A 12,814-nucleotide genomic window follows, 5' to 3' on the forward strand; every position below is an offset into this window, starting at 1 on the left:
CAGTGGGAAATATGATGCATGTGAAAAAACAGGTACGTGTATAAACCATACTAGGTTAAGGCATAATTGTGTGTGGGTGTGGGTGTGCGTGTGTGTGTGTGTGTACAGCCTATGTCAGAGCAACACAAAATGTCAAAACATTATAGGAGCCAATTATTTAAACTTCACTGTGGGAAAATTATGAAAGCCCCTAACAAAAAAAAAAAAAATGCCTGACTTTTCTTTTTTATTTTCTCTGCTCTTATTCCCAGAAAGAAAGAGAAATGACATAGCTGAAAGGCAAGTGGCAGGAGGGCAGAGAATGAAGAGCCAGGACCCAAAGAATATACCACCTGGATAGTCCTGTGACAGAGGTACACAGACTAACCATGGTTGGTCATTCAAAATACACAAAGACCCTCTCGTGGCAAGGCCCATAAAGTTCTTCTTCATACCCTGGCATATACCCAGGAAGAAAAACGTTGGCACTGGGGACAGTGAAAATGTCAGGTAGAGAGGAGCAGATTAAGAACACCTTACAAAGCTCCATCTTCCTTGAAAAGAGGCAGAGGGCGTGGGGCCTGGGAAGCTAACTGCGAAAGGTCGTTCTCCCTCCCAACTCTCCCATTCCCCTAAGTCTCAGGAGTCACAGAAGCAGCAGCCTGAGTCTGGAGTAAACGAATGCCACCTAGCAGGCCGAAGGGAGCAGAGTGGGACTGGGGCGATAACCAAACTGGTTAAGTCAATGTGGTTTTTTTTTTTTGCTTAAAGCCACTGAGTTGAAAGGGCATGTGTGCAAGGCCACAGAGAACCAGGCGAGATCCCAATCTCAGCTGGACCCCGCCCCTGCCCCCTACTCCTGCTTCCTTTTGAAAGTCCAGGGAGGCAAAGAAAGAAAAGGGAGGCGCAGCCTGTGACTGCTCTCAGCCAGGAGACAGCGGCCACGCGGAAGGAGAGTGTTCCAGCCGCCAGGGAGCTTGAGGTTTGGCAACAGCTCTGTAGTGACACAGAACTTGTCTCCAAAACCTATTCCAATCGCAAAAGAGATTCTGGAAAACACTCAGACTTCTAGTCTGGTGTGGTGAAAATATTATTCAAAGGAAACTATAGAAATGAATTTCTCTCTTATCAAAAGCTATTTAAAAAAAAAAAAGCTATTTTACATTTCAACAAAAGAACAAGGGTCAAGTATGGCTTAAGGGTCCAGATAGAATATCGTTTCTATTTTGAGAGAGTAACTATTTGTAATTTTCAGAAATTGATCCTGTGTCATGCATGGGTCAACCCTGCATCTGAGAGAGAATGCATATTTCAACACATTTGAGCCACAATGCCTTAAGATCGAAAATTGCCAACAGAGTCCTTCAATTCCAAACCTTTTCATTATAAATATTTCCCCAAATATTTAGTCTCTCTGACATCAGACACCATAAAAAATCTATGTAACAGAAATGTGTAGGAGGTTTTCTTGTTTTACCTTTTTTTTTTTAAACTGCCAAACATGTTTTGCCCTTTTTTCGCTCCCTTAACACTATTTTCAGTGGCTAATACTGCAGGGAAAATAACTATTTTACTCATGGAAGAATCCAAAATAACTATAATATAAAGAATATGAGCTCTTACATAAAAAAGAATGAAATAATGCCGTTTGCAGTAACATGGATGGACCTAGAGATTACAATACTAAGTGAAGTTAAGTCAGAAAGAGAAAGACAAATACCATATGATATCACTTATATGTGGAATCTAAAATATGACACAAATGAACTTATCTACGAAACAGACTCACAGACATAGAGAACAGACTTGTGGTTGCCAAGGCGGCGGGGGGGCGTGGCTTGGGGAGGAGTGGATTGGGAGTTTGGGCTTAGCAGATGCAAACTATTATATATAGAATGGATAAAAAACAAGGTCCTACTGTATGGCACAGAGAACTATACTCAGTATCCTGTGATAAACCATAATGGAAAAGACTATGAAAAAGAATATATATGTATAACTGAATCAGTTTGCTATACAGCAGAAATTAACACAACATTGTAAATCAACTATACTTCAATAAAATAAGTTTCTAAAAAAGAATCTGAGCTATTACAGTAAATAGGTGACAATTTGGCACTCAAGAGCCTGGCACCTTTAACCATTTTACACAAATGCAAATTCAAAACTTAACCTTCCCTCTCCCTCCCAACGGAAAATACTTTTCAATACAAGCATTTGTGAACAGAACCAGGAAAAATCAAAAACATAAGTAAAGGAGGACATGTGCTCTAATTTATTCCTTTCACTCTCCCTTTTCCTGAAGGTTCAGCTACATCCCTGGTCTTAATAAATCTTTCCATCTCCCCATCCCCAAGGTCAGTCACCTGCCCAACATCAGGCTCTCACGGGACTGCCTTGGCCTCCGAGTGGTCGCCTGCCCCTGCTGCCAACATCACCCTTCCGAGGCTCACGTGCCCCTGTCTCCCCTGCTCAAATGCCTCCGGGGGTCCCTCTGCCTCCCTAGATACGCTCCTCAACCCCCAGAGATCCCAGACCTTCAGCTGTACCTTCATTTTCCTCTACCCCACCCCACACCCTAGGCTTCAGTCCCACTAGTGATACCCCATTTCTTGAATACATAGGGCACTTGTTCGCCTCTGTGCCTATGGCAATATTCTTTCCTCCATCTCCCTGTGTCCGAATCCTAAGCATACTTCAAAACAAGGCAGAGGCCATCGGGTGGCAACACCCTCAAATTGCTGCCCCCCAGCCTACTCCTTACCTACATCCACACCCGCACCGTCCCTTCCATCTGCAAGGGAGAGGATCCTTCTTCCACTGACGCTACCATTCCCCTGGTCTCTGGGACCCACCCCCACCTGAGTCCTTAAGGCCTTCATCCATCAATTAACCCCCGTTCTCCTTTAACTTCAATTTCTCCCCCTCCACAAGCGCTGACTCATCAACCCACTCAGGTGATATCCATTAAAAAAACCAAATTCCATACATGTGTGTCAGCATACCGTATGATACAGCAGAAACTAACACACCATTGTAAAGCAATTATACTCCAGTAAAAATGTTAAAAAAAAACAAAAAACAAAAACCTGCCCATGATCCCATCCCAGCATGGTTCTCGTGTTCTCATCACCACTTTCTTTGATCCCTTGTGGAGAGCCAAACTGCTTGGCCACTCTCTCTGTCCCCACCTCATCTTTCCACGCACCCTCCAACCCGCCGCATTCCGTCTTCCATCCCACCACTCCTGATGCTGTTATTCTGTGAAATGTACTGACACCTACTACGTCCAGATAACATTCATCTAGCACTGGGAGGGGAGAGGAGAAATCAAACATGAGCTTTCTCAGTCAGAAGTTCAAGCTGATAGCTAAAGTCAGCCCAGAGATATATTTTATTTGGTCTGTGTTGCGTTTTTCTAAAAATCAATTCTTTGTCAAAAATTCAAGATTCTGGAGACTTCACGCAAAAATCTGGATTTTTTTGGCTTCTGTTAAAGAATCTAGAAACCCTGGCAGCACTGCTTTCACTGCATGATAATAATCAGCTGGAGTTGAGAAGCAGCTGCCCCTCGAATGAGGCACCGGCTTCCTCGCTCACCACGGGCCCCATCAAACCTTTGCTCATTTTCTTTATTTTGATGGCCCCTGTGGGTAATGGAGTTTGAACACCTGCTCTAGATCAGTGCTGGCCAACAGAAATAAAAATGTGGCACATATATAATTTAAAATTTTCTAGCAGCCACCTTTTTAAATGAAAAGGAGTGGGTGAAATTAACTTTAATAATATATTTTACTTAATCCAATATAGCCACAATACTATTTCAACACACAAGCAACATAAAAAATTAGTAATAAGATATTTTACTTCCTCTTCTTTGAGCTAAGGCTTCAAAATGTGGTGTGCGCTTTATGCTTTCCACCCGTCTCAACGTGAACTAGCCACTTTTCCAGTGCTCGGCAGCCAGTGGCTCTGCCATATGGGACAGCACAACTCCAGATGCTTAATGGTCAGTTACAAAACTCATCTTGCAATCAGAAAGAGAGACGATATTAAGGAGGAAGAGAAAGCAAGCAGGACGAAGGAAAAGGGTGATGATGTCCAAGAGCAGACATGGTGAGAGTTTGAAAATAGGAGAAGAGGAAGTAGGGACACAGAGGCAACGACCAGCTCTGGGCCAGTCCTCCAAGGGAAGAAACGCCCTGTATAGGCAAATGCAGTCGACAGGCAATGCAGATTTTCTGGAGGAGTCTTTGGTGTTCTAAAAATAGGCTCAGCATTAGACAGGTAGTCGCTATGAAAAGCAACTGACCAACCGTCTGAACCCCAGTTCACACACTTGGCAACAGAATGAGTCAGGCTAGTAAGGGCAGGATTCTTGATCAAGATTGGGGTTTTAATCTAGTTAAAGTAAATGGGTTTGAGGAGAAGTGCAAGGAAGCAGGCAGGAAAGTATCTTGAGCTTAGATCCAAGGAGAGTTCAAGGCTCAGAGATCATGAGTGAGGACATGTCAACAGGTGTTGGTGATCCAGGTGTCGGGGTACGATCTCATAGGCCAGACAAGGAAACGTGGGTGCAAAACAGATACCTGGAATCGGAGACCAGTAACAAGAAATGCATCCTTGAGCCAGAGACCTCGGAAGCAGAAATCACTCTTCCATCCCCCACGTGAGCACAATATGGTGGTCAAATCCTCCCTTTATGCCCTCAGACATGAACCAGAATTAAAGGAAAGCCATGCCAGCAACTGGGAGAAGAGGGGAATGTCAACTACATTTGCCAGGCATAAAAGGACTTGGAAACAAGAAGGCAAGAACATCATTACATGACCATAAAGTGATTTTGAAACTTTTCCAAGAGAACTTATCTCTGAACAGCTCCAGCCCATCCATTCATCCGTTCGTTCATTCAGCAACCATTTATTGAGTAGTCTTCCCCGATCCAGTTTACAATGCTGATTAAATAGGTCCACTGTACGTACTAAGGCTTGCCGAATTCTACTCTAGCAGTGCAAAATACAGTGAGATTGCTAATACTGAAGGAGCCTCTCTAAATAAAACCCATGTGATTAAGAGGATGCATTGATCCTAAAATGTCGAGAGTCCCATTTGCCTATCATGTGTCATAATTTTCCAGATTGGCTAGGGCCCAAGAGAATGGGAAATAAGGCTGACATAAAATATCTCAAACAGATTTCATAGGAAAATTGTTCTCTCAAGAAGGTAGTATGCAGGACTTTAAAATCTCATTATATTGAAAATGCAGTTTTCATGTTGCTTGCACTCAGACTAATATTAAATAGGAGTACTTGGGACACTGGGGAAATTGTGGCCTGCTATTCTGCTGAAAAAACCTTTCTAATGATAAGAAACTGGTATACATTGGAGGGGGAAACATATTTGCGTACAATCCTGAATTGTTGAGGTACAGTAATCACTTTCCACACGTGATTTATAAAAAGCAATGTAAATTAGAAGAAAAGGTTGACAATGACAAAGAAATCAAGATAGCACATAAAGTTCACCATGCAGGGAAAAAAAAAGATATTTTCAATGGTAGTTGACAAATCAAAATTCACAAATAAAGACAGTAAAGATTATTTGGCAAGTGAAAAAAAGGACTTGAGGAAGAGTGCCTCACACCTTTGAATAATTAACTTTATAGGAAGATAAGCTTATCATAAATAGGTATGCGTTATACTGTAATTTTATGAAAACAAGCGAGCTTACCTAAAGAAAGTTAAGACAATATCTGTTTCATTCACATAAAACAACCCCCCGCCCCAAAAGCCAGTATTCACAAAAATGGCTCTCAGATATCAAGACATAAGTTCAGAGATAAGTTCTCTTGGAAAAGTTTCAAAATCACTTTATGGTCATGTAATGATGTTCTTGCCTTCTTGTTTCCAAGTCCTTTTATTTAGGATGCTTGGTTTGTTGAGGCAGGGAAATATATAGTTTTTAGTAAGTTTTCCAGCAAAATAAAAAATTCAAAGCAAAAAAGTTTCAGATTTCAAAAACTTAATTTCTGCTTATCTAAAATAGATGTCTGCTACGATACTGTAAGTAACGATGATTTAACTAAAAAATGCATTACCCTAACTTGTGAATCTGCAGATTTTCTCAATGCTTATAATGTTATCTACACATACTTTTTTACTCTTCATCAGTCTAGAGTTGGCAAACGTTCTGATAATCCTTATGAGCAAAGAAATCATACTACATGTTTCCTTGTGGTGCCAAAGACATATTATTAACCTTTAATCTTGTGAAATCATCCCATATTTCCGAACAATGGGGCAACAGAAAAAAAGGGGGAATATTTGTCCTACTTTCTTTATGAATCTGTTAAATTTATTTTATTCCTCCAAGTATGTATTCTCATTTTTATGATAATGTGCACATATTTTCCAAAAGTTATATAAGATCTTTTCATTACTGTGTGAAGCTGTGATGTCACCAGTACTGCCTGGGTTAATTTTAGGCTACTTTTGCCACCACTGCAAGGAAAATAATTTACATCCTCAATGAAAAGGACCATCAAAGCCCCTGTTAATTGTTTTCAACACCCACCTACTTGTAACGGTGGCAGTGGCAAAAGTTTAATATACCTTTCAAAAATAATAACAGCACACAATTGCTAGTGCCTACTGAGACAGGTTTCAAGCCAATTTCAAACATCTACCTCATAACAGTTGCATTTATACGGTATCCACAGCTCTACTCAGATCCACCAGATACACCTGATAGTAATTAAAAGTTACTGGAAACAATTCCACTCCAAAGTAAACCTATCACTCTGTTTATGCCCTTTCTCTGGAACAACCTGATGTCCCAATATTTCTCAAGAATGCAATCACACATCAAACTTTACACGCTGCTCCAAAATGTTCTAAGATCTCACCCTCACTCTCTCACTTGCAAAAGCTTTGAAAAAGCTACTAACACTCCTTTTAGGAGCTTATTTTTTAGATTACTGGGGGATTTTTAGTGGTTTTAATGATTTACATTAGGAATATTTTTAAAACTTGTGCCTTCCCCAAGACTAAGTTAGGTTCTTTGAAGTAAGATTAAAGACACCTGAAAAATAAATAGCAAAAATTACCCAAATCACATTTTTAATAGTTTTTGAAAATACAGGCTTTCTTTAAAAGATCAGATAATTAATAAAGCAATATTTACTTCATGTCTAGACTTAATCTTAGAAAATATCTTCCACTTTTTTGGGGGGCTTTCATATGTGTTTTAGGAATTTTATCCCAATGAATGGATATTCCTATCATACCCTGAATATTTTATCCACTTTTTTCAAAATCATTTTTGCTCCTCGATGACAGCAATTTTAACAAAATGAATTTGAAAAAAACAACAAAGGTTTAACATTCATAAACACTACACACTTTTGTTAAAACACTTTAAAAATGCAACATATTCATTCCTAACTCTTTATCTTAACGGAATTTCTGATTCTAGCAAAGTATAATTTTAGTAACTCATCAAGATAGAATACATAAAATTGGCACATTTTTGATATGCACACAAATTGAGAATGCATCTTTCCCAACTGCATTGCAGAAAATGAAATGCATCTGGTATGACAATATGGCCCAGCACGTGAACTAGAATCAGTGGGAAGAACGGGGTTTCTTTTTTTTTTCAAAGCAGAACATTTTAAATAATGCACATGGCCCAACAGCAAGGCATTATTAAGTCTATTAAACTGTCATTCAAAGGTATATTTGGCTAAAGAAAACATAATAGCAAGAGGGCTGACAGGGGCATAGGAGGTAGAATGGTTTGTTTAGTTGTAATTATTATACATCAGTGACTTCCAAATCTCTTTCCCTAGCAGTCCAAAATGATTTTTTTGGTTTTGCTTAATATCTCCACTCAGTGTCAGTGTATGTGCCCATATGTTGTTGTGTCCTCGTGCTCGGCTGGGCAGTGGAGAGGTGGGGAGTGTGTTGGAGAACATGGCTGATGCAAGGATCAAGCAGAGAACAAGAGAAAATGTGAGCAATTTGCCTCATTTTGCAACGAATTTTCTTTCTTCCTTGAGAGAAAGTGCTTTTTATCTAGGCAATCTGAAGATGGATTTAATGTTTTTAGCATCTTTTCTTTTTATGTGTTCCCATCTGTGCTTATGAACTGTGAATAAAACTGAAATCTGCATGTGCTACGAGCTTCCTCCCCATGCCCAAGTATCTTCAGCAATGAGGTGTTAGGAGAGCAAGGAAAGATCTCTGAGACATGCAGGAAGCTCGGAAGTGTGCTGCCGAGTTACACCTACTCCTGGACACCTTAGAGAGTCCTCTTCCAGTTCCAGATTCCAACTCCATTTCTTTCTTCTCTCCATTCAGAGAGGTGAGCCAGACTCCTTGAGTTGGGCAAAGAGGCATTTAGAGGACTGAGGAATCCTCTGTTGTGCATTAGTGACAGAGAGCTGCTGAAAACTGGATTTGTGACTCGTAACGGAGAAAACTGTCCACTTCTCAGGGCACAAGGCTTCCTGAGCAGCAGATGCAGGGAATCAACAATAAAGCATCAGGGCTTATTTTCCTGCCTACACTCCACTTTTCACCTACTCTTGGAAAGATATTTTAGCTTTTGTATTCCTCCTATGACTTCATTGAAATGCTGGTTCTTTATAATGAGAAGCTTCTTTAGAACTACAGACAGTATGATCAATAATGTCATTTGTAAATGTGATATAAAAGATATGCAACAATGCATTACAGAGAACAAAGAACAAATTAATTCACCTAATCCATCACAGAACTGATTCTAGGAATCCAGAATGTATGTAAACTTGCAAGTATTAATCAATAGGACTGAAGTTATCTCAGAGACATAGAAAGTTCTAAAAGTTGTCAAACGTAGCTGTAGCGATGGAAAAACATTGTGGAGAATGACAAAAACTCTCTCTGTCATATATTAATCATGTGACCTTGGAAAGATTATTTAATTTCTCTGAGCATTGATTTCCTAATGCATAAAATAGGAACAAGAACTTCTATCATGTAGGGCAGCTATGAGGATTAAATCATGGAAGTGCCCAACATATAGTGAAGGCACACACAATAATGTTTGTTTAGTATCCTCTCAAAAAAGGTTTTTTGGTCTTTTGTATACAAAATTTATATTTACATAGCAGTTTTTCAAATAAAGATTGATAGTGTCTGAAAACGTTTGGGTAAAAATGAATATAAAGATTAATTCTGAATTCTCTGCTTTCACTGTGAAAATATCTTGGTTCAGTGAACTGCAAAGTTATTTAGTAAGTTAACATTTGCAGCAATATGATCTCTGCCTTCCAAACTAATTCAATTCTTATTTTTTATCATTCTTGATCATAAAAGTTAATAAAAACAAATGTAAGCAAGTACCCCAGCTCTAAAATTCTTATACATTAGGATTAGGTACACACTCAAATACAAATATTTTTTAAATATATAGTATTCATCTACACTGAATTTAAACAATCTTTTTAAAACCACTTTTTACCTCATTTTGGAACCAGAAACAGGAGGTCTAGTCAATTCTCTTTCAAGATAAAAGGAAAGATAGGTTTATTTAGGCTTTTTGTCAGTATTATTTCGCCTACGCTTCTGAGAATAACTGTAACCTTTTACTAAGCCATCAGGTGTTTTCTAGAGCATTAGTAACAGCAGGTTACTGCAAGCAATTTTGTTTATTAAACAACAAAACATACTAGTATTCTGGTTTACTTTCTGAAATTACCCTAATAAATTAGCCAATAAACTATAAACATTTTCAAGTGAAATCCCATCTATTCCCATATCTTACCCTTCAACGCATGGCCTCATGGTTTTTGTGACCCAACTTTTAATCTAATTAAAGTTTTAATGTATATGTCATTAACCTAACAATTAATCAGAGTCAAAATAATTAGAATTTAAATAAAATAAGATGTATTGGCAGAAAAGAGTTCTTTAGGTCTCTGGCAGAATGGAACTTTCAAAATATTTGCTAGCATTAACACGATTTGATAAAAATTTACAAAAGGAGAACATTGCCTCCACAAAACCGAGGGAGTAAAAGCTGCCGCTCAGTGGAACGCTTTACAGATCTTACAGGTACATTTTTACTTGACTCTTGCCTGACCAGAGAGTCAACATCACGTCTACAGCAGAATAATCTAAACGCAACTACTTCAGATGACTATCAAAACAAAAAAGGCCATAGGAACATCGGTTTAACTCGGAAGCGACACTCACGCTATTTGTTAAGCAGCGATCCACTCGCAGCAGAAAGTTTTGAGAAGGGAGGGCTGGAAGATGAACAGACTTCTGCCTAAAGGGTTTCCCCAAGACATGACCTCACGTTTGCCATTAATTCACCTCCTCGCATTTCTAATTTTCCCTGCAAGTTGTTGGGTTTGCTTGTTTTTCTTTTGACAAGATGAGACTTAGCTGGACAGTCCTTTTAGGAGATCTCCAAAAAGTACCCATTTTGTGTCTAACTTTATTCCTCTCCTATTTGGCTACAATTAATACTTCCACTTTCATCGGCAACTGGGAAAGCTACTCAAACAGCTTCTAGCAGTAGGTATTATTTCTGTCAAAAGTAAAGTCAGAGCGCAAGTCAGTACTCTACTAAGCAGGAGCGGGACGTTTTCTTTCCACTGCGTGAACTTGGTAGCACCCCTACCCCGCCAGCAACTCCCGGGGTCTCGATCGCCCACAGCTGGAGGCGTGGCCCCGCGCACCTAGGCTCGGGCCGCGCCCACCTGTCACTCACCCGTCTGCTGCCGCGCGCCTCGCCCTTCGTGGTTCGCGGCTCTGCTCGGCTCCGTGCTGGCTCAGCTCGAGGCGGCGGCGGCGGCTCCAGCAGCTGCTCCAAGCAGGCGGTGCCCGGCAGGGAGGAACTCTTCTGATGGCACAAGTGCGCCGCGGTGCCCCGACGCCGTGCACCCTCATCTCGGGCGCGGTCCCCCCTCGGGGGCGGCTGGGGTGAGGAGGACAGGGAGGATGAGGCAGAGGACGAAGAGCAAGCTGAGTCCGGAGAGCGTCCGCCAGGAGGCGTCACTCCGGCTGCTCCGGCGGCTGCCACCGGGCCCCTGCCCGCGGGAAGCAAATGCTCGCGGATCCGGCGGCGCAGCGTGGACCCCTGCTCCGCTCTGCTCGCACCCTCGGGCTCGAGAGGCTCCGGCGAGGAGCAGCACAGGTTGGGCTGGGAGGAGGAAAAGACGCGGTCCAGCACATGCTTCCGTTTCTTGAAGCCGCTCCACCTGCTGCCCGCGCCACCCAAGCCGGCCAGTGCGTCCCGCCTACCCCCCGGGGGTGGCGGGGAGGGCGACGGGGTGTCCGCAGTGCGGCGCTCGGGTACCCCCGCGCGCCCGCCCCAGCCGCCCTTGCTCTTGCCCACCCCTAGCTGCAGGTTCTTCCAGAGCCGGGCCTGGAAGGAAGAGGACGCCGCCGCAGGCTCGGGCGAGCCCGCCGCGACAGCCGGGGGCTCCATCCTTCACCCCCTGCTCCTCCGCTCCCCTCCTCCTTCTTCTCCGTCCGCTCCGGCTGCGCCTCCTCCCGGAGCCCCGCGGTGGCAGCGACGACGGCGGACGCAGCAGCAGAAGCCGGGAGTGACCGGCGGCTTCAGGCCAGAGCGTGGAAAAGACGCCGCCGCCGCCGAGGCTCTCCGGCCGCGGGACTCCGGCGCTGCCTCTTCCTCCCGCACCCGCGGGGGTGGGCTGGCGCTGTAGCCAAATCTCGGCCGCCGCAAAGTTTCTAGCTCCGCGCTCCGCGGCTCCAGTCCACTGGAGTCCCCCAGGCCGCGCCCTGGCCCCTTCTCCTCTCTGGCTCCGGGCTCGGGACGCTACACGCACCGGGCGTGCGTTTCCAGCTGCGCCTGGGACCGCACCCGACGCCCTCCGGGCAGCACCTGTCAGCAGCGGCGAGGGTGGCTGCCTCCGAACTGGGCGCGCGTGCGACTCACACAACAGGGAGGATCGGGCTGAAGACACTCGGCGCGCCCCGGGACCATCCTCCAGCTCCTGGGTGGGAGGACGCGCTGGCGAGAGCCGGGTGGAGCTGGTTAGGGACCAGAGCCAGGCTGCGCCCCAGGATCCGACCACTGTTACCCACGCAGCTAGCTCCGGGCCGGCCGCTAGACTCGCCCTCCGGCAATCATCCTAGGTCCGACGAAGTGAGCTCGAGTGGAGATTATGCGCCTTCAGTGGGTCCTGCGAAGCGCCCAGTGTCCACACCAAGAGGTGAAGCTGACCGAGTTCTGAGGCTGAACGCCGCTGCCCCCGCCCCGCTGCCCGGCCTGGGCCCAAGACCAGAGTTCGATTTCTTCTGTCTTGACTTCATCCTGATCCGCCCCTCCCCGCTCTTTGCTTGTGCCGTTAGTTTCTCTTGTGATCCGGGTTTAGAGGTTTCCGGAGTCTGACAATAAAGCCAGCCCTCAAGTTGCAGGGAGTTGACCGTGTCCGAAGACATGGAGGATGCGCACTGCCTCTGACCCCGTTCCAAACGCAGAGTACCTTGTTCTTTTCACTCAAGTGCGTTTTCCTTTGGTTACGTGCAAAGCAAATGGGAAAGGCTCATTTAGACTTTGTTTCTCCCGAAATCTACTGCTCCCAGGGTCTTCTGATTCTACTGAGAGCCTCTTGAATGGCAGGTGACACAATGCCCCTTCTCAACTCCACTGCCTTCCACACCCCAAAATGTGGAAAACTCAGAAGAGCTTTGGCACCGTATTGTCTAATTCCAATCTCATCCAGCTGGCAGTATGCCCTGGATATGTTACCAACCTCTTTAAGCTTTTTATTCTTCTATTTTTCCTTTATAACAAATACTTAACAAATATGTATTGA

At 43.7% G+C, this 12,814-nt stretch overlaps 1 protein-coding gene across 3 annotated transcripts in view; it reads right to left on the reverse strand.

The window, feature by feature from the left end:
• Positions 1-11,551, reverse strand: part of MCTP1 (multiple C2 and transmembrane domain containing 1) — a gene marked incomplete at its 3' end in the record, with an annotated part of 532,993 nt that extends 521,442 nt beyond the window's left edge. For all 3 annotated transcript variants that reach the window (XM_079918904.1, XM_079918902.1, XM_079918903.1), the window contains exon 1: positions 10,741-11,551. In XM_079918904.1, coding sequence (XP_079775030.1) covers positions 10,741-11,460 — 720 coding nt within the window. In that variant the 5' untranslated portion in view covers positions 11,461-11,551. The remainder of the gene's footprint in view (positions 1-10,740) is intronic.
• Between the last annotated feature and the right edge of the window lie 1,263 nt (positions 11,552-12,814).

This window comes from Stenella coeruleoalba (genome assembly GCF_951394435.1).
Source record: "Stenella coeruleoalba genome assembly, chromosome: 3".
NCBI lineage: Eukaryota > Metazoa > Chordata > Mammalia > Artiodactyla > Delphinidae > Stenella > Stenella coeruleoalba.